At 36.4% G+C, this 20,771-nt stretch overlaps 3 protein-coding genes and 1 long non-coding RNA gene across 4 annotated transcripts; 1 reads left to right on the top strand and 3 right to left on the bottom strand.

The window, feature by feature from the left end:
- Positions 1-56: 56 nt before the first annotated feature.
- Positions 57-3,429, top strand: EMB1345 (Transducin/WD40 repeat-like superfamily protein). Its single transcript, XM_012980657.2, has 10 exons — positions 57-476; positions 645-791; positions 930-1,148; positions 1,280-1,344; positions 1,683-1,748; positions 1,917-1,988; positions 2,337-2,399; positions 2,507-2,576; positions 2,938-3,021; positions 3,145-3,429. The coding sequence occupies exons 1-10, from the start codon at positions 282-284 to the stop codon at positions 3,235-3,237; spliced, it is 1,074 nt and encodes a 357-aa protein (XP_012836111.1). The 5' UTR covers positions 57-281; the 3' UTR covers positions 3,238-3,429.
- Positions 3,430-5,033: 1,604 nt separating this feature from the next.
- On the bottom strand, positions 5,034-12,258 carry LOC105956763 (cell division protein FtsZ homolog 2-1, chloroplastic). Its single transcript, XM_088827376.1, has 12 exons — positions 12,119-12,258; positions 10,745-11,872; positions 10,552-10,623; positions 10,379-10,408; positions 10,150-10,242; positions 7,763-8,464; positions 7,066-7,365; positions 6,898-6,988; positions 6,145-6,269; positions 5,951-6,043; positions 5,501-5,566; positions 5,034-5,397 (listed from the first exon to the last, which is right to left on the bottom strand). The coding sequence occupies exons 2-12, from the start codon at positions 11,831-11,833 to the stop codon at positions 5,266-5,268; spliced, it is 2,793 nt and encodes a 930-aa protein (XP_088683502.1). The 5' UTR covers positions 11,834-11,872; positions 12,119-12,258; the 3' UTR covers positions 5,034-5,265.
- A 768-nt stretch (positions 12,259-13,026) lies between these two features.
- Positions 13,027-15,786, bottom strand: LOC105956761 (putative lysophospholipase BODYGUARD 2). Its single transcript, XM_012980655.2, has 5 exons — positions 15,435-15,786; positions 14,659-14,924; positions 14,357-14,568; positions 13,628-13,895; positions 13,027-13,545 (listed from the first exon to the last, which is right to left on the bottom strand). Exons 1-5 carry the CDS (start codon positions 15,520-15,522, stop codon positions 13,243-13,245), a joined length of 1,137 nt encoding a protein of 378 aa, XP_012836109.1. The 5' UTR covers positions 15,523-15,786; the 3' UTR covers positions 13,027-13,242.
- Positions 15,787-17,941: 2,155 nt separating this feature from the next.
- On the bottom strand, positions 17,942-18,751 carry LOC148766690 (uncharacterized). The gene is made up of 2 exons (XR_016034778.1): positions 18,538-18,751; positions 17,942-18,376 (listed from the first exon to the last, which is right to left on the bottom strand). It is a non-coding gene; the product is annotated as an uncharacterized LOC148766690 (long non-coding RNA).
- Positions 18,752-20,771: the final 2,020 nt, after the last annotated feature.

The raw sequence follows: 20,771 nt of genomic DNA, 5'->3' as shown, positions 1-20,771 counted from the left end.
AAAATCCAAAGTTTTGAGAAGAACAATAATTATTGATAAGATCAAGGGTCAAAGTTGAAAATACGCACATTACAAGGACTTGGTCAGGTAATTTTCCTGCACTAAAGATCCTTACCCTTCCCGGCTGCTAGGCTAAGCCGGCTAATATTCCTTGGCACGAGTCCACCACGCTCCTTTCCCAATCAATCGCGGCGGCGCGTGTTAGAACAACCGTAAACCTCGCTGCTTGAAACCTCAACTCAACTTGTTGATACATATATAATCTTTCCTATTCGTCGAAAATGAATTTCGCGGACGAGAATTTCGAGCTGAGAGAAGTTCAGAAACTCGAAGGCCACACCGATAGGGTTTGGAGTCTCGCCTGGAAACCAACCACCGGAGTCGACGGCGCCCCTGCCGTACTCGCTTCCTGCAGCGGTGATAAAACCGTCCGCATCTGGGAACAGAGTTCCGCTACCGGCTCTTTCCAGTGCAAGGTTTCATCTCTAATCTCTTCTGTTTCGGTTTTATGATTTCGATAAACTGTCCTGATCGCCGTAATTGATTCTTAGTGTTGCGATTTTGAAGGTTTGGCGTATATTAGAAATGGCGGCGTGTTTGATTTGATTGCATTATTGGTTCTAATTCTGCTATCATTTATGCAGGCAGTGTTGGAGGATACGCACAATAGGACTGTTCGATCTTGCGCTTGGTCGCCGTCTGGTAAATTATTGGCAACAGCAAGTTTCGATGCCACCACTGCGATATGGGAAGATGTTGGCGGTGATTTTACTTGTGTTTCCACTCTAGAGGTATCTTGTTTGATTGATGAAGTTTTGTTGTGTGTTCAATTATGATTTGAGTGATTCAAAATTAATGACCTTAATTCGTTAGGTCGTAATGTTTTTCGAGTCATTATGCTAAACGATTGGTAAAAAAACGACATATAGGGTCACGAGAATGAAGTTAAAAGTGTCTCTTGGAATGCGTCCGGCTCGCTGCTTGCAACTTGTGGGCGAGATAAATCAGTTTGGATATGGGAAGTGTTACCCCACAACGAGTTTGATTGTGTTTCGGTGTTGCAAGGACATACTCAGGATGTTAAAATGGTACAGTGGCATCCGTCAATGGATATCCTGTTCTCGTGTAGCTATGACAACACTATCAAGGTATTTTTTTGCGTATGGAAACATTACACTCTCGACTTATTTGGTGTTCGAGTATAATACCATATTTTAGTGCAAAAAAGAAAAAACAAAACATTTTTGGTTATTTAATAAGAGTCGTGTTACTGCTGCAGGTCTGGGCGGAGGATGGAGGGAATGATGATTGGCACTGTGTTCAAACGCTAAATGAATCCAGCAGGTACTTTAGACTCCCACTCTCTGTTTTTTAAGATACGCATGGAACAGTTACACAAGCAGCAATAACAAAAATTGATTTTATATCCAAATTTTCGGTACTTTGTTACACCGGGTTTATGTGTTGTTTATCCTAATCTTGATGAGTCATCCGTTGGTTACATGGACCATTACTGTTCTTACATCAACTTGGTCACGTGATCTTGCAAAATTTCAATTGAATAGTTATTGTTATTTCCATTTTTATGGCTTGACTAGGTTAAATTACTTTTATTTTACTTCAAACATGCTGAATGAGGTTATATAAGATTGTTCTAAAATCTATTTTTACTTTTGTGTAAGTGGGCATACATCTACAGTCTGGGCCTTATCTTTTAATGCCAGTGGAGACAAGATGGTTTCCTGCAGGTATACACAAATTTCCTCTCGTTTCTATGCTTACTTATTCCAGTTTGTTATCAGTGAAGCATTTTAATTGTTGTCTTATAAGTAACACCAACAAGGACTTGTGCTACTATAAAAATAAATAATGTTAGTATCGAGGCTAAGCCTAATACAATCAGTTTGTTTTTGCAGCGATGATCTCACTATTAAGATATGGGGTGCTGATATTATGAGTATGCAGTCTGGAGATGAAAATGCTCCTTGGTAAGCAACATGTCAATGTGTGAGCTGATTTCTTGCCAAAGCTCCCGATTTTAAATTTGTTTCGGGTCTGGTTTTGCCATTTTGATTCTTTGATCTGAATAATCATATGTTATTCATATTTAATGTTCACGTGGTTCAATTAGCAATTGTCAGACAGCGAAGTTTAAGGAAGTTTTAAGGGAAAAGGAAAATAGGAAATTAATGGCATTCAACAACAGAACTTTGTGTTCAGTAGGTCTTGTTGTAGGAATCAATATGACATTGTTAACTTATCTTCTTGAATTTAAAAGCTTTTCCAATGGTGATACTATCCATGTACTTAACAAGTTGTATGATGCCTTTTGTCAGGACGCATCTATGCACACTTTCTGGTTATCATGACCGGACGATTTTTTCCGTCCATTGGTCAAGGTACGAAAACTTTCTATTTCTTCTTTCTTTTCACATTGTTTTTCGTTTAGAAATGTATAAATTTATTGGATTTATCCTATTCTGATATCGAGTTGTGAATGCTACAGGGAGGGAATAATTTGCACTGGGGCAGCGGATGATGCTATACGCTTATTTGTCGAGAGTGAAGAGAGTGTGGTATAGACTTAATTATTGATATCACTTTAATTTTTCTCTAAGTGAATGCAGACATACTCGATATTTATGCTGAATGCAGACATTCCTTTGAATCTGTTATATGCATATCTGATCACAATATGTAGCAAGTGTGTCCCTTTCTTGTGTGACATGATAAATGGGTCTAAATAAGCTCCGAAGCAGGGAATATGGTTAGATAATAGTCATTTTTTTATAAACAAACAAAATCGAACTTGGATATATGTTCATATGCATCTCTAGATAAACCAAACTCAACACTTTTCTGACTATGTCACTTTGCCATAGCATTTTTATAAAGTATTTTACTTGTATTTTTCTTTTTTCTTGCAATATAACACAGGCTGATGGACCTATGTACAAGTTGCTTACGAAGAAAGAGAAGGCTCATGATATGGATGTAAATGCTGTGCTATGGAGTTCTACGGTAAATATATTGATGACCGAAACATATTTAATTTGAATAATTCTTCCTATTTTTGCTAATTACTTCGTTCGATAGATTTATGAAATTAATCTTTACCTCTATTTGATTGATTTAACTTGGCAGGGAAACAAGCTTCTTGCATCTGCCAGTGATGACGGAACAGTTAAGATATGGGAACTCGGTTCTTCATCCGGACAGAAGAAACTGCAATTATAGCTCTACTTTTGATCGTCACCAGTTGTGATTTATCTCCCTTTATTGTAGACGGATACTCGTTTTTTTTTTTTTTGTGTAATTTATTACCGATGATCGGTTTTTATCAGCTAAAAGTTAAAACCAGAGGGATAGCTGTTGTAAAGCCATGTACTTCTCATCGTTTTTGATGAACAAATTCGCAGTTTTTGTTTATTGAATAGCTTAGTGCTTGTTGAAAACAAGACATGTGTATTTAATAATATCAACATACGAGGGGAAACATGAATGAATGCAGATTATTGTGGTCTGAAAAAAAATAATGGGTACGAAAAAACTCATCATCGTAATCAACAACTATTCTCGATTGTGAATGCGGTGGAATTGGGTCTCCTTCCTTCTTCAACCAACGAAACCCTAGCAGACATAATACTGCTATTCGCCAGCTTGGAATCGAACACCGTGGAGTCGATCCAATCTTTCAGAAAAGCCTCCTGGCCCCACATCTCGGGTATCCAGACCCGACCGGCCACCTCAACCCGGTGCTTCCTCAGCTTCTCCCTTCCGCTGCTATTCGAACCCTCTACAGTTCCTTCGCTTTTAGTCGGTGCAGTTATACTACTAGTCGGCAGTGATGAAGAATTTCTCTGAGCCAAGTCTTCGTCGGATTTGCTATTCTTCGATCCCTTTTGAGCCGCTTTTGTCATCTCTGATGAAAAAGTGTTCTCGAATCCTGGTTTTGAAGAAGCACTGAGATTCTTGGGAAGCATGGTGGTTGTTTCTTCACCTCTTTGCATGAAAAATGAAAATCAGAGATATATTTGTGTGTGTTATATATATATTAAGAGGGAAGAGAGAGAGAGAGAGAGAGAGAGAGAGAGAGAGAGAGAGAGAGAGAGAGAGAGAGAGGGAGGTTGTTTGTTTACACGTCCATTAGAAGTGTTTTTCCTTTGAATGGTAAGCGACAAAAGTACGTGTCTTGTAGTGAGATCTTTGAGATTCCAATTTGTGTGGTTTCCCTTTCCAAATAGATATTAGGAATTGGGAGAAAACTCAAAAGAGAGGCCCTCCTTAATTTCAAGTGGAGGAAAATATATATATATATATATATATATATATATATATATATATATATATATATATTTTACAATTTTTTTTTGTGTGATTTTTATATGTTTGAGCCTTTATAGCTCGAGATATATAAATATTTTTATAGGAAATAATAAATGAGAAAAAGGTATTTGTTTTACTTGTAATTATGGCTGACAATCAGACCATGCAAGACGAGTTTGGGTTGCTCGTGAGCTCACATACTATCAAATCTTGTTATTATAAGGTCTACTCAAATATAATCGGGCTTCAATTAGGCCCGACATAATTGCAGGTCCTACTTGCAAGCATCAAATGCAAATCATTTAATGTGAGATATGTGGGCTTTTGATTCGAAAGAAAGTTGATTCGGATATTTTTTTTTTGTGTGGTTAACTTCCAATTCTTTTGTCTTTTGTGGACCCCAATAATAAAGCCATTTTTTTCAAAAAAACGTAGCATCAAATATAGCATCAACCTAGTCACCAAAGCTCTGCAATTTTGATGCCTTTCAGTCTTCTCGAGTTCATAATAACAAATTCGTCGACATAACTACATAGCAGAAGTTGCTTGACTTCAATAAAAAATATAAATACTTCAGCAGATGAATGATGCATTCGACGCATGTATCAAATCGTGTTCAAACTAAATAAACAAGATCGATTTTAATCGATGCTATTTCGAAAAATATCAACTGAACTAACCAATTATTCTACGAATCAATACATTAGTTGGAGAGAAAAAAAAAATGTCATTTGTCGATATCCCAAAATCACATTCAATACAAAGTCGAAACCTAGATGCAAAATAAGCTCCTACAGCCTATTTATATTCTGCAGACAGAACAAACTATTATTATTAAAAATAAATAAAAAAATCATATACAAACACGAAATTAAATTCAAGCAATACTCAAACTGTGAGAGCCGAAATAAATATAAGGGGACCTTAATTTTTTTTTTTTTAAGCTCTTGGATAACGAGAGCGTCCTTTCTTCCTCAAGAACTCTGGAATTTCGACAGAACCACCTTCTAGAAACGACGAGGGCCGCCTATTGAGACCAATATTTGAATCTCCCTGTGCCACTTGATTTGCCTACATTGTTTTTTAAACACAATAATATTCAGATTTTTTTGAGGTGTTATTAAATATTAAGTTATTGCAGAGGCAAGAAATATATATATATATATATACATACCTGGATTGTTTTGCCATCGCTTTCCTCTTGACGCTTAAAGCCCGTGGCAATTAGAGTTATGCTAACCTGAATTAGCAAACAAAATCGGTCAGATTTTAACTAACCATGTTGAATGTTTGACACATAAATCTCGGAGCTGACCACTTCACATATTTCTCAATTGTCTCAAACAGCCTCCCGTTTATTTTTAGATTAATTCACGAATAAGCCCTTGAGGTGTGTATAAATTACAAAAAAACCCTATTGTTTGCGAAATTACAGTCAAGGATAAATTACGAATAAGCCCCTGAGGTGTGTGTAAATTACGAATAAGCCCCTGAGGTGTGTATAAATTACGAAAACCCCCTATTGTTTGTGAAATTAAAAGTTTCCCCCTTGCGGCGTTTACTCAAACAGAATCTTTTAGATCATACGAATATTCGTTCAAATATTGAAAAAGATGGAACTCACTTGACCACTTAGAGATGGATCCACCACAGCACCGAAGATTAAGTTGGCACTCGGATCCACTAGATCATATATGACCTCTGCTGCAGCATTTACCTGCAATATTTTTTATTTATTTTTACATTCGAAAATTAACTCAAACCACAATTATATCAAGAAAGAGACGAAAGAAAATGTAGAGAGAGAGAGGGCCCCACCTCAAACAATGTTAAGTCATTGCCACCAGTTATATTCCACACAATCCCAGTGGCTCTCTCGATACCAATATCCAGCAAAGGAGATTGAATGGCGTTTAATGCAGCATCTCTTGCCCTAGTTTTTCCTGCATTCATTGGCACTCGATAGTAAGAGATCATTATTTCCTCAATCGAATGTAGTATTTGCAACATTCGACCAATTTGGATGTTTAAAAATATCTACAGAAATTTTACAAAAAAATAGGGTAAATTATGAAATCCCCTTGAATTAGGCTAAATTACGAAAAACACCCCCACCTATCCCTAATTACCAAAATCCCCTCGATGTTTGCTTTCATCTTACATCGACCCCCTTACGATATAATTTTTCATGGAATCTTTTTTATTCCAGAGAATATTTCCCGAAAAAGGTAGCCATGCACAAATGTTAAAAAAATTGAACGTGGAATTGGCATTTTTTCGGGAATATTCCCTAGTATCAAAAAGATTCCGCAAAAATCACACTATAAGGGGGTCGATGTAAGACGGAAACAAATGTCAGGGGGATTTTGGTAATTACAGATAGGTGGGGGTGTTTTTTCGTAATTTAGCCTAAGTTCAGGGGGTTTTCGTAATTTACCCAAAAAAGAAAAGAAAAGAAAAGTATAAGGACATAATCTCACAATTTTTGATATGTTAAATAAGAACAGGGATGAAGAAAGTCGTATAACTTCATTATATCAACATGATTAAATCTAAATAGATAAAGAATACCTGTTGCAGTTCCAATTCCCATTAACGAGGAACCTGCGTTAGCCATAATAGCTCTGACATCAGCAAAATCGACATTTACTAGACCCGGGATCTGCAAGAAAAAAAAGCAAAAAGATTATCAAATATTAGATAAAATTTAATCAGGCCCTGAATTTTGGTCAGCCGTACCGTGATTATATCAGAGATGCCACGAACTCCTTGTCGAAGAATATCATCCGCAAGATTAAATGCTTCTGTTACGGGGGTAGAAGCGGAAACTGCAGTCAACAATTTATCGTTCGGGATAACAATTAGGGTGTCGACATTTTCTCGTAAAGCTGCAATCCCTTCTTGGGCTTGAACAGCTCTTCTCCTTCCCTCGAAAGAAAACGGAGTTGTAACTATACCAACGGTCAAAATACCCATTGACTTTGCAACTCCAGCTATTACAGGTGCACCACCAGTGCCTGTACCCCCACCCATGCCAGCCTGTACGGTATAAAAGACGAGTGAACTAAACAAGCAGAAGAAGCATTTTGACGATGAATTTGGATTATAATTTTGATAAATTCCAATCACAATAGAATTGAGCAGTTAGCTCATTTTCGAATACATTATAATATTACAAATCACGACCCCGGATTTTAGTTACCGCTAACAGAAAGACGAGCGTCTCACTTCTCATGATAATTATTAAGCCAAAGATGAACTTACAGTCACAAAAACCACTACCGAATATGCACATTGTAGTCGAGCATTTATCTAATTTTCGATACATTATCATATTATAAATCATGACCCAAATTTTAGTTACCGATAACGGAAAGACGAGCATCTCGCTACTAATGAATCATGATAGATCTTAAGCCAAAAAAGGTGAACTTACAGTCACAAAAACCATATCCGCTCCATAAACGGCATCCTCTATAGCTTCCTTACTTTCCTTAGCAGCATTCATTCCGATTTCCGGTTTCCCACCAGCACCAAGTCCTCTAGTCAACTCTTGACCAATCTGCAAACGATGCTCGGAAAAAACAGGCGACATCTTAATAGCTTGAATATCAGTGTTAACTATCCAAAACTCAACCCCCTTCATCTCACTCTCTATCATACGGTTAACCGCATTCGAGCCACCTCCTCCAACACCAATAACCTTAATCTTGGCCTCGTTGTAACTGTTCAAAGTCGGCGATTCTCTTACACTCTCAGCAACACTTGCGCTCGAACTATCTTGCCTCGGGTTGATCAATGTGGAGTTTGTTTCGCCTCTAAGCATTGATACCTCGGGGTGTAGATTTAGGAACGGGTCTTTGTTCTGGAATTGGTTGACGCTGTGCGAGTTTGCTGAGCATTTAAAATGTGGGAAACTCGGGCCGATTTTTTTACCGATGCTCGAAAACCCGTTGCGTTCATCGACCATTTTCAATGGGGGAAGTGGGACCCCAAGAACATTCAATACCCCTACGGGCCTTCGAGTATCCGGAGGCATGAAATACGGAGACGTGCACGTAGCCATTACGGAAAACGCAGACCTAATTTTGTTTATCTGATTAGAAAACCCCCAATTACAGAAGTAATTTGCTCTTTCTCAATATCTGTTGAATATGGAAAATTAGATACATTTAAAAATGTGGCCACTTAATATTCAAATGAATTGAAAACAATACGCAAGAAAAAACAAGGAAACAGTGATATCAAAGATCCAGAGCAGTATATATATACAGCAAAATCAGCATTGAACAGTAAGTACACTAATTTAGGCTTACCTGAAGACAACTTTAGGTTCTGTCGGCAAAAACTATGAAGAGGGTTTTGGTAATTTGTTCTAGTGGTGAAACAGTGACAAAAAGCCAACCTTTGATTCGTCACTGATGTATCAGTCAATGTGAGCAGCAAATACAGTGTGTAGAGAGAGAGAGAGAGAAGATTGACGCTGTCAATTTCTTGTAGGAAATGCAGGCTACAAAGATGGGCATTAATTAATCAGAAGAAAAAAATAAAAAATAAAAAAAATCTCCAGGGTTCACACGAGTCTCCTTCAACAAACTATCTTTTCAAGCAAAAGTGTTTGTTGAACATTTCCATTTCTTTTTTCTGTACAAAAATAAAAATTTAAAAATAAAAGAAATAAAAAGCATTTATTTATTTATTTACCAGTAATGTTTGGGAGAGCATTGGGCTTGAATCTTGATTGATGGGCCCTTATCGCCCGGGGTTTTAGTTGATTGGTTGGGCTCTGATTTTCTTGTTTGGTCAAAATGGGGGTCAATGTACAAAATTTGATAAGATTGAGGTCAATGTAAAATATTCGTTAAATTAGGGTTGGGTGGTGGAATTCGAGTAAATTAGACACTAAGGGGTATTTTAGTCAACATGTCATATATATTAACTTTGTCTTCTCATTTGCGCTAAATCTAGTCTTCTCTCTTCTCGGCTTCTCTTTTTTTGCACATTAGTTTTTGCACATTAGTCCTTCTGTTGACTTCCCTTGTCTTCTTCTGACGACATTTGAGTCTAACGCCACCACCATGGCTAACTTTGATTCTAAGCTGGTTTATTCACTGATCACCGTTGCATTCTAGGCTATAAATCTCTGCTTCAGTGAGAGAGAAACGGTAACACATATTACAGTCATCCGTCTATAGTAAGTGAGGGACGCTTTGTACGTGAAAGAAAAATCTGAGTGATCTAGAGTATGTTCGATAGGGTAAAGGAATCTAGACTTGAAAATGGGTTTCGGAGTTGGATCTGTTGTTAGCAAACGGTCATTTTGTACGTTTGACAACTTCTAGAATGACCACAATTTGAATTTCTGATCGTGTATTTGGATTATTAAGGGGATTATTGAGAATCAACAGTTGCCACACAACAACAATTCCATGTATTGAAGCTACGACCATTTGTTATCTCTTTGCTTCCCTATTTACATTTAGTATATATTCTATAATCCTTGTAAATTCCCTTTCCCATAGGTTATATTCTCTAATGCAAATTACAGTAAAAATTGTACTAATTTAATTCGATTTACTTTTAAAAAAAAAAAAAAAAAAAAAACCATTTTCCTTTATTTCTGATCTTTATCGCATGTCACCACCCTCCATGACATTTACCGGTATACATAAAACAATTAAAATAAAGTTTATGCAAGAAAAAAAAAATATTACACCCATAGCTCAAAAAAAGCTAACTTACAAAGCCTAATACAACACTCTAATTAATCCCAGAAAAAAGGAACACACAAAAGTAAAGTGTATCAACCCTTATGTATGTTTAGTAAGGACAACTCAAACTCCTCCTCATTGCCTGCAATGCCTCGTTTGCTCTCGGCCCTCGTGCCTTCTTTCTTGCTTCCTCTTCCTCGTAGTACTGTCACCGATTTTTCGTTCAATAAAATATTCTAAAAACTACTATCGAAGATGATTTAATTTCTTATCATTATGTGAGATATAATAGCCTTGTAAGATCATTATATTAATTCTGAAATAAAATAAATGATTTATACCTGCTGTTTCCTTTTCCTCTCTAGCTCAGCCTGTTACAATATATACAATCAACTTTGTAAAAGTCTATTTGCTACTAATTAGTACTGATTAATTAATTAATTAAGCAGCCTCCAAATGAAAGTACATATATATAGTATGTATGTATATATATATATACATGCATGTGTTTTACCAGAGATTGTTGTAGGTGTTCATTCTCTTCTTTTAGTTGGTTCAATTCTGCTTCTAGTTCAACTGTGTACGCCTGCCCAAAAATAACTCGATCGATCGAGCTTCGTAAGATATTGTGAAATAATTATAAAGAAAAATATAGTAACAACAAATCCGGCCCGATGATATATATGTGATTATATATATGTATATACCTGCTTCCTGGCTCTAGATCGGGCAGCGGACTCTCGATTCTTGATCATTCTTCTTTGCCGCCTCTCCACCACCTTCTCCACCGGACCATCTATAATCCGTTTTCTTCCGCTTCTCGCCCCGCCCATTTCCAAACCATAACCGCTATCCATTTGATTCGCCCCAAACCCATCCGATGAAGCCGGGCTCACCGGTGAGCCCATGCCCCCGAATCCTCCTCCATTTCCATTCCCCAATCTACCCCCGTAGTTCACCGCCAGAGGTGGTGGCGGCGGCTGCTGCGAGTAACCGCCGCCCACCCTCTTCATTCCTCCTCCTCCTCCTCCAGGGTAACCGCCGCCAGGTGGCTCACCCACACCACCCTGAATCGGATAATTTGAGGCGACATTATTGTTCACACCACCACCACCACCAACACCACCGCCACTACCTATAGGGGCTAACGGCCTGGCGGCGAAATTGGGTCCCACAGGATACATCCCGAACTGCGGCTGCTGAGGTGGCGCAGGGGCGAAGTTCTGCTCCCTAACAACACCGGCCTTGACCAAGAAATCTTCGAGCGTCATTTCACCAAACGTGTGTTGTTTCTGAGCAGAAGCGGTGGCGGTGGCGGCGGCAGCAGTAGTGTTCGGATTACGAGCGCGGCTGTTATTCGGCTGATCGTTGTGGATTTCCGACCACACTTCGTCGACGGTTTTCCTACACAGAGGCTCGGGTATAGTCAGAGAGCCTTGCCTAGGCAAGCTAGGCTGTTTGGATAAGGTATTGTTAATCTGAGGAAACTGCGTTGCATTAACGCTGGTGGTGCCGCCGCTACCGCCGGCGGCTGTGGGGTGGGATTGGCCCTGAGCTTGATTTTCTTCGGCGGTCCAAATGCTGTTGAGGAATTCATCCATATTCATTGATCCGAAATTCTTGCCACTCTCGCAGAGTGTGTTTTGGAACTCGTCGAGTGTAAGCGAGTATATCGAAGATTGTCGGCCTAGGGTTTCGAGTATTTGATTCTTTTGCTGTATTTGCTGCCCTTGTTGTTGTCCTCCGTTTACAATAACATCTCCTTGTGACATCATTTCAGAATCTGTAGCTGCCATTTTTTCTCTTTTTTTCTTTTCACAAAATTGAATTTTCCACTATCGGCAAAAAAAAAATATATATATATATATATTATTCAGAAAGAAGAGACACATAATTTAATAACCTAGTAACTAATAGCAGCTGAAAATAGACAAATTTATCTAGATACAATTCACTGATGCAGCTGCTTCAATAATTTAATTACTGATCTAGCTAAAGGATAAGATTAATTATTACAAAGAAAAATTAAGACAGTAGTAATTAACGGAATATTCGAATCCATAAACAGAATAAAATATTACCTTTCTTCAACCTAGTTCACAGAGTTCCGTCGTCTTTAACGGGAAGATGATAGCTCCGGCGCCGCCAAAAAAAGAAAATAAATTGAAAATAAAAAAAGAAGGTAAACACCTTCACCAACTATTACATATGTATATGCATATGTATCTGTAAGACTGTAACGTATATATGTAGAGAGAGAGAGGAGAGAGGAGAGAGAGAATGGTTTTATATATATGTGTGTAGTTTCAACGGTGAGTGAGCTTGGAAAACAAAGGGCGATGCTGTTGGGAGGTGGGGCCAAGACGACGTCGTCTCGTATAAATGAAAGTAGGAGATTGCCCTAAAATTAAAGGAGGGGGTTTTCTCAATTTCAAGCCCCATACTAGGGAATATAATTTTCAGTTATGTTTGTCTGAAAGCGCATAATTTTGCATGGTTTTGCAGGACACGTCCCGAGACACGTGTCCCCCTCCAGATTTCTTATACACTGCTCTGCTATTACTTAGTTTACACGTGTCTCCTCGCTTCCCCCCTGCTGGTAGCTCACGTGCGGATGTTTATTTATTTTAATTTCAGAAAAGTAGATACAGTAGAGATTGCAATATTTATATGTCATCATCTTTTCTATATATGAAAATTGAAATAGCTTCTAATGTTCAATTTTAATTAATTGATTGGTAAGTTTAAAATAATATATATATATATATATATATATATATATATATATATATATATATATATATATATATATATATATATATATATATATATAAATCAATAGAGGTTTGAGAAATGTTGGGGGTCGTGGCCTACTGTACTAGCTCCACCACTGCACTACACGTGGATGTCCGCAAAATACAAGTAAAAAATATAAGTATATGTATACGGTTGAATACGATTCGATAAAGTTCGTTCACCGATCGTAACATAGACCAAACAACAAACTTATCTCACATGTATTTTGTTGAAATCATAACATTACAAGTTCAATACCAAAATGTTGTCTTAAATAAGACACTAGAAATTCTGTTGTAACAATGATACAGAGAGGGAATATTGAACCCAAATAATAAGCCCAAAAAAATGAAAATTTTAAGTGCAGATACATATAAACCTGGTAATAATAATCAGAGTAGCCTATCAATCAAAGGCCTTTGTTCCCAGCTAAAAGTTGCTTTATAACTGAGTCAGCAATCCCGTCAGCGAATGGAAACATATGACCAGCACCGGATAACTCGTGATAGTTAATCCAAGGCAGCTGATTAGCTATAAACCTCTGCAGTTCTACAGGGACGATCTTATCCTCTTCTCCCTGCCATAAGTCAACGGATACTCCACTTTCCAAAAACGGGTTTTCTAGACCCGTCGGATCGAACTCCCATTTCCCGAATGCAACTGCCAGGTCACGGTGTAGGGACTCAAATTCACCTTGCTGTCTCACCTGTGCCTGATCGTGACAAAAATCGTATATTCACATTTAAGTATTTCAAGAATGTAATGAATAATTAATAACACCATTTCTTTTTTACCTGATACTCCTCTCGTATAGAACGAATTCTCGGGATTAATTCAATGTCTTGGTTAGAAAGAACGAGAGGGCTTTGAGCTATAAGACTAAAACCCGGAAATAATTTTTGGGAATTCCACCAGTAATTGAGCCATGGTGTATAGTGAGCCACACGTAGGGCCCACTGGTCCTGTGGAAGCTGCTGCTTATATGCTTCTGCCGACAAGTTTGGAGGAATACCTTGCCACCAAAAATTCACCGACGGTGCTATCAAAGCTGCTCCGGCCAGCCTGTTTGAATCATTGATATAGTTGAGCTTGAAATAATTACTGGTTTATATATAGCAGCTAATTAGAAGCTGGTGTGTTTGCAAATAAACTTTAATTTTTTCGCTTATTTTGATGAAATGTCTAAATCATCCTAATAATTGGAAATTAGATAAGGAAAATAAGGATTAAAATGTCAAAATCATTTATTAAGTAGCTACAAAAATGTTTTTGAATTGGAAAAGCAACTCCGCGTGTGCTTCTAGATTATGGCTTAAAACTGCTGGCGAAGCAAAAGCACAAGCCAGTTATGCAATCATTACACAACTGATTATGAGCCAAAAGGAAAAAAAACTCCGAGAAGCAGAAGCAAAAACTAGTGTTGCAGACGTTAAAAAAGTGATTATGAACTATAAAAGCTCATAAGCAGTTAGCAAACACCACCATAATGAACATCACTTTGTTTAGAAGAAAATTGAATTTACCTGTGAGGGATGTACTTGAGGCAGGTCCAGACAATCTGCCCACCCAACGAAAATCCGACAACATAAAATCTCTGTCCTAATCCCAACTGATCAGCTAGCTCCTCTATATCATAAGCAATGCTTTTAACCGTTTGTTTCGAGTTAGGATCACTCTCTCCATAACCAGGTCTGTCGAAAGAAACAACATACACTCCTTCACTTTCAACAATTTCCTGAAAATCAAACGAGTTCAAACATTAAATTATCACTAACAAGCACAGAAAAAGCCGTTACGCAATGTAATGGAAAAAACAAAAAATTACCGGAGAGAGATGTGCGGTTATAGCAGAGGCATCATGCCTGCAAGAATCGAATCCATGGACAAATACGATTTTGTGCTTTGCGTTATCTTTTGGGACACCGTATTCTTCGTAAGCCAAGTGTCTTCCATCTTTGAGCTGTATTCGTGATGCCGTAACTGTTGGCCCGTTTTTGGAGCCGCACGTGTTTGGTGTAGGAGGCTGTGTTGCTTGATATGCCCAGGCGACGAAGCCCACAAAGCAAACGAATAGAATTTTCTTGAATATCCCTGAAACATATATTTTTTTAATTTTTGATCCGATAAATCCAATAACCTTTATGCTGATATTAAGCCATTTTTTCAATTATGGTTCAATGTTATGATCAAATGAAACACAATACTTCACCCAACACTACAAATAAAGAATTCAACCATTTTCAATGACAAAAAATGTTATATAAATCGCCTGATAAAATTGAAGTCAACTCATCAGCATTAGTTGAAGGGATTTAATCACTCACTCTTCAAGAGAAAAAAAAAAACAGATCATGCGAATGAAATTGAATACAGTAATGGATGCTAATCAAATGCAGAGGAAATTAAAACCAAACAGAAACACAATTGTTGTGCGCGGATTAGCTAAAACCTCGAAATCGAAATCCTGAAACTATTTAATCAGAAGAATTATCTACTAAAATCTACGATTACACCAGATTCCGAATTCAATCGAGAAATTACAAACGAGTACATAAAATACCGTAACAGTTAAAAAAGGGGGGGAAAATAATCGAAGCGCACCTCCAAATTTGGGCGAGGTAGCTTTGGGTTTACGGGTATGAGCCCTAGCAGAGGCTGCTGAAATTTTCCTGGTGCTTCCAGCTGCCATTGTTGTATTCTAGCTCACCTTTGTTTTCCCCGGAAGTTAAAAAACCCAGATTTAACCAAAATTCAAAGATTTAATTTATAAATTAATGGGGTATGAGTTGCCTAATGGAGATCTGAATGCACATTCAGTCAGTATTGGGTGTTTGTGTGATGTGACCTGTAAATATTTTTGTTTTTAGTTTTTATATATACGTTATTTGAATGTAATAAGAACGAATGAAACATTGAATATTTTAATATTTTTTATTAATGTAGGATCTGAATTACTTGGAAAGAAAAATTGAATGTTTTTAATTAATTTAATAATTAACAAAGATTTTAAGAAAGAAATATTTGATCCGTTATGGCATTACTAGTGTTTCAGGCCTATAATGTAGCCCACTAGGCTAAGTTTGTATACAGGCCCATCTTCAATTAAGGCCCTAAAATAAAATCAATTTCAACTACAAATTATTTTCAAATAATTAATGATCGAACTTCGTTTGTCAGTACTCAGTTGTGGTGATGTAATAAGCGTGATGTCAGCCCCAGTCTTCTATCGTCAGCTTGGAATGCCGCTGCAGTCTCGATCGGTCTTCGTTCCTGCAACACCAGGAGTGGTTTTCCGGTGTGAAACTCCAATGATGATCAAGTATAGAGCTTGTATTTGCTTGCACATTATGAATTCTAGTAAAGAAGAATTAGAGAATAAAAGTTTGAGCGATGCTTCTGTTTATAGATGTTTTATTTCTTGAGGGCAAGTCTTATTAGGGTTTCTTTAACCTAATTACTCTCTTATTTACGCATGTCGCATTGAATGGAATTTGAATTTTAGGTTTAGGGTACAAAAACATTATGCTCGTATAAAAACTCGATTTGAGGATAGCACATGATGTTACCCTCATTTTGCCCCCGAGACGAAGTCACATCTTTCTTACTTCCTATTTAGGGTTCCACTCTTTATGAGGCCGCCGATAATCACCTAAGCCTCCCTGTCCACGCCGTCTTCTTCAACGGCCCAGCGCGAAACCGCCGCCAGACGGCGCTGACGTGTCATGCATGAATCGGGGATTAATTAATTAATTTAATAAAGGGCATATATAGATCCGGTCGATACACGTGTCCGACCCCACATATATAAATAACATGTTATGGGCTCCAAGTCAGAGTATATATACACGACTGGGCTTTTGTAAGAAGTCTTCAAACAAACCCAATTACATATATAAATATAAGGAAAGTCTTAGCCCAACAACTACTGGATATAGCATTAAAGCTCATTTATTAAAAAAAAAAAAAATCTTAACCCAATTGACCTTGATTGTTTAAGAATTTCTTTTTCTTTTTTTGGAGAAGGATTGTTTAAGAATTAATATAATTAACAAACCAAATTTCAAAAAAAAAAAAAAAAAAAAAATCAAGCTACTCATTGTAATTAATGGTTGGTTCGATTAAAGAGACCGAGGTCGACTCAATTACTTATCGTACTTAACTCAACCGCAATTTTGGAAACTCGATGAAATTTCAAATGAGCCTGAACTAACATGTGTTCCGGATGATTCAAATTAATTCGTTTACACTTCTATACATACGTACATTTGATCAATAGTTCAACTTAAATCCCGTACGAATCGAATGCATAGATAATTGCCATATATATGAGCCTGAACTAACACGTGTTCCGGATGATTCAAATTAATTCGTTTACACTTCTATACATACGTACATTTGATCAATAGTTCAACTTAAATACCGTACGACTCGAATGCATATATAATTGCCACATATTTCCTTTACAAACAATATTTTTTTGGGTAAATTACAACCACCCCTTGAGGTATAGTCAATTTACGAAAAACCCCTCTTGTTTGGATAATTACATCTACCCCATCAACTATGATTTTTTCTTACATCTCCACCTTTATGGTGTTAAATTCAACATAATCATTTGGATTTCGTAGAATGTGCTCTAGTTTGTACTCATTTTGTGTAAAAATATAGTTTCTGATGCACCACAATCTGATATATATACAAGCCAAAAAACACATATTACGATCATCTTGCTTCAAAATGTGGAGTTTGAATGAGATAAAACGGGTACAAAATCCATATAATCTCGAAGATTCCACCAAATTTGAAACCGTAAGGATGGACGTGTAAGAAAATTTATAATTGAGGGTGGTTTTTGTAATTATCCAAACAAGAGAGAGTTTTTTGTAATTTAACCATACCTCTGAGGTGGTTGTAATTTACCCTAATTTTTTTATTGGATTGGTGGTGGTGTATTCATTATAATTCATTTGTTTATTTTTTATTTGCATCTCTATCGATTTTTTAATATTGATTCGAAGCCTCATCTTGTATGTCTATGTAAAATGTACAATGTACATGATAATTAGTATTACCATACACACAAACTTCCAAAATAAAATTAAAATGTGCACTGTAAAATCGAAATACTTGGTTATAGCAGCTGGAATATAATTCATAACCAGTAAATATATTATTAAAAAATATGGCCAATAAACCATTTTTAATTAAAATGAGAAATGAGAAATCCACTCCTCTGTAACTACCCTCCTATGCTACAGAAACCAATAAACCGGCCACCGTACCACTAAGTTAGCTACATATTCTTTTTTGTTTTCACTTCTTGTTCGATTTGTTGGCTTTGCTTTTCGCCTTGGAGGCAGAAGCATCGGAAGCTTGTGGCGGCGCCGCCGCCGCCGCCGCAGCAAGCCTCTGCCTAAGCTCATTGAGGAGGGTACGATTCTCCTGGTTGAGAAGCTCCGCCGTCTTCTTCAGCCTCTCGTTCTCCTCCATGATTTGGCAGTTCTCCATGTACAGCTTCGAGTTCACCTTGTCCATTATCTCTGCTGCCAAATAATTAAATTTCAGATAATAATTAATTAATTAATTTGAATTAAAAGTAGAAGCAAATGCGGCCATTGTACACAACTTTTCGTTTGTCTAACTTTCTTAGTGAAAGAAAATAGATACAGGGGAGGGGGCAGGGGCCCCCTTCCCTTTTTACTACCTTTTTTTCTTTTCCAAAGAAGATGAAGAAGTGTTTTCCTTGGACTCGTTGAATTTGAAGTAAAACTCTCAAGGAACATAGTGCTATATATACACACCAACACACACACAGTAGAGAGAGAAAGTGTAGAGAGAGAGAGAGGGAGTAATGATGCATGGCATGTGTGTAGTAGGCAAGCATGGAAATTAAGGCGGCTTGAATAAAAAATGGGGGCAAAGAATTAAATGTTTTCCTTCCATTTTACTATCATTACCATGCATCATGATTTTTTTCCTTTCTTTCTACTATGTGTCTTCATGTGAATCATGTCGCTCTTGCTGCGCTGGCAAGGGGTATTCTTGGTATTTCACCTCCCTCCCAACCGATTCTTGTCTCCTATTTTTCCCCTTTTTTATTTATTATATTACACATTTGGAAAATAAATTAAGATTTTAATTTAAAATTAGGCAACCACAAGAAAATGATGGTTGGGGTTGCCAAGATTCGCAATCATCACCACCCCCACCCCCCCAAATCTATTCTATTTTGTTTTCTTTTTTGGTGTTTTTTATTTTTTTTAATTAATTAATAATTATTATATCTGCATTTAATCCTCAATTAATACTTGTGTTATGATGACTGATTTGCCCATATGGCCCAATGAATTACTATTATTTATCCAAATCCGTTGGTACTTAAAGGTAATTAAACTTGTTGGATTTGGAGATAATTAGTGATTAATAGCAAATCCTATTGGCCTTTAGAAGAGATTATGTGTGGATCAAAAGAGTAATTTTATTCATTTTGGTGATGGAATTAAGTTTATTACAAATTAATGCAAATCTCTATATATTTAATTCACGTATGACGTAGCACTACTTAGTCCTTATCGAGTACCTCCATCCGATCGTTAATTATCGTCTTTTTTTTCATCTTTGCATATTAAGAAACTGAATAAATGTGGCCTGATTTTAGGAAAAAACACATTAAAAAAAATAACCTTTATTATTTAATAATTTACAAGATATAGTTAATGTTTATAGTTGAATTATTAAGGTTAAAATATGAAAAAAGAATACATTTATTACGATATTAGAAATCTAAAGCAACAAATAATATAGAAAAAAAATATTTTTCAAAAATATTTGTAACTTTTGAAGAACAATATTATTAGAAATTATTTGTTTTTCTAGATTTTCAACGTGGGGCCCATTTATTTTATTAATGGTTATTAAGGAGTTGCCATTCATGGGAAGGTTATGAGACAGTTGAAATGACGATTCAGCCCTCAAGTAGTGTGTCAGGATGATTCATGATGGTCTTTTGTTTTACGTTATAATAATAGTAATTGTAATAATTCTGCCTACTATCATATAGTAAGGTGACCATTTTTATTTTTATTTTTTATTTTTATTGAACCATATTATTAAGGGTTAGGCAAATTGAAATAATGGCGAGGGATAGGTGTGAATTGGGCCAATCCCTCAATGTGTTATGAGTGCAATTACTTGAAACATCATAGCTCTCCATGTACTCCTTTTTTATATTAAAAAAAAATAAATTAAAAAATTAAATAAAAAAAGTACTCTTTTTATGGCTATAAAATTGTCAACTATTTATTTTAATTTTATTAAATAAAAAATTACATTACTGAGATATGTCACGGACATGAATTAATTATGAATTTTGTAATTTTAATCCATCCAACTTTAAATTTTCCCCATTTATTTTTTGGAAATTAATTTATTTTTTCCCCATTTAGTTACAAAACATAATAGGGTAAGTTGGTGAAATTATTCCCTATTTAAAAATAAATAAATAAAGAGAGAAAAAAAAATCCAAATGATGGCAAAGGCTACTAATTAATAATGGCCTATCTCTTTGTAATATTTCATACCTCATATGAATTGGTTTATTTTAATCTATTTTGCATTCATTCCCATTAAGTGTTCGTCGTCATTGACCATCGGCATTTTTACGTTGCCTATAAATCTACATTATCGTATAATAGCTTGCAACTTATATATAAAAACGTAAATCACAGGCTAATCGTACGTAACCGCTGACAACGAAATTTGAACTTGGATCAATTGACACAAACTCACTTACTTCGACAGTTAGACCATTCCTTAAGAGACAACATATACAAGATCTTGATTTAGGATTCTTACCCTCTTAATAATTAGTTATTATAGTCACAAAATTAGGCATCAATTGCAAGTTGCATGTAACATCACACTCCAATCACTACCCAT

The sequence above is a fragment of the Erythranthe guttata genome, chromosome 12 (genome assembly GCF_056151865.1).
Source record: "Erythranthe guttata isolate IM_541 chromosome 12, IM_541, whole genome shotgun sequence".
In the NCBI taxonomy this organism is placed as follows: domain Eukaryota; kingdom Viridiplantae; phylum Streptophyta; class Magnoliopsida; order Lamiales; family Phrymaceae; genus Erythranthe; species Erythranthe guttata.
Note: the sequence above shows the minus strand (reverse complement) of the source record. Positions and strands in the feature narration are given on the sequence as shown.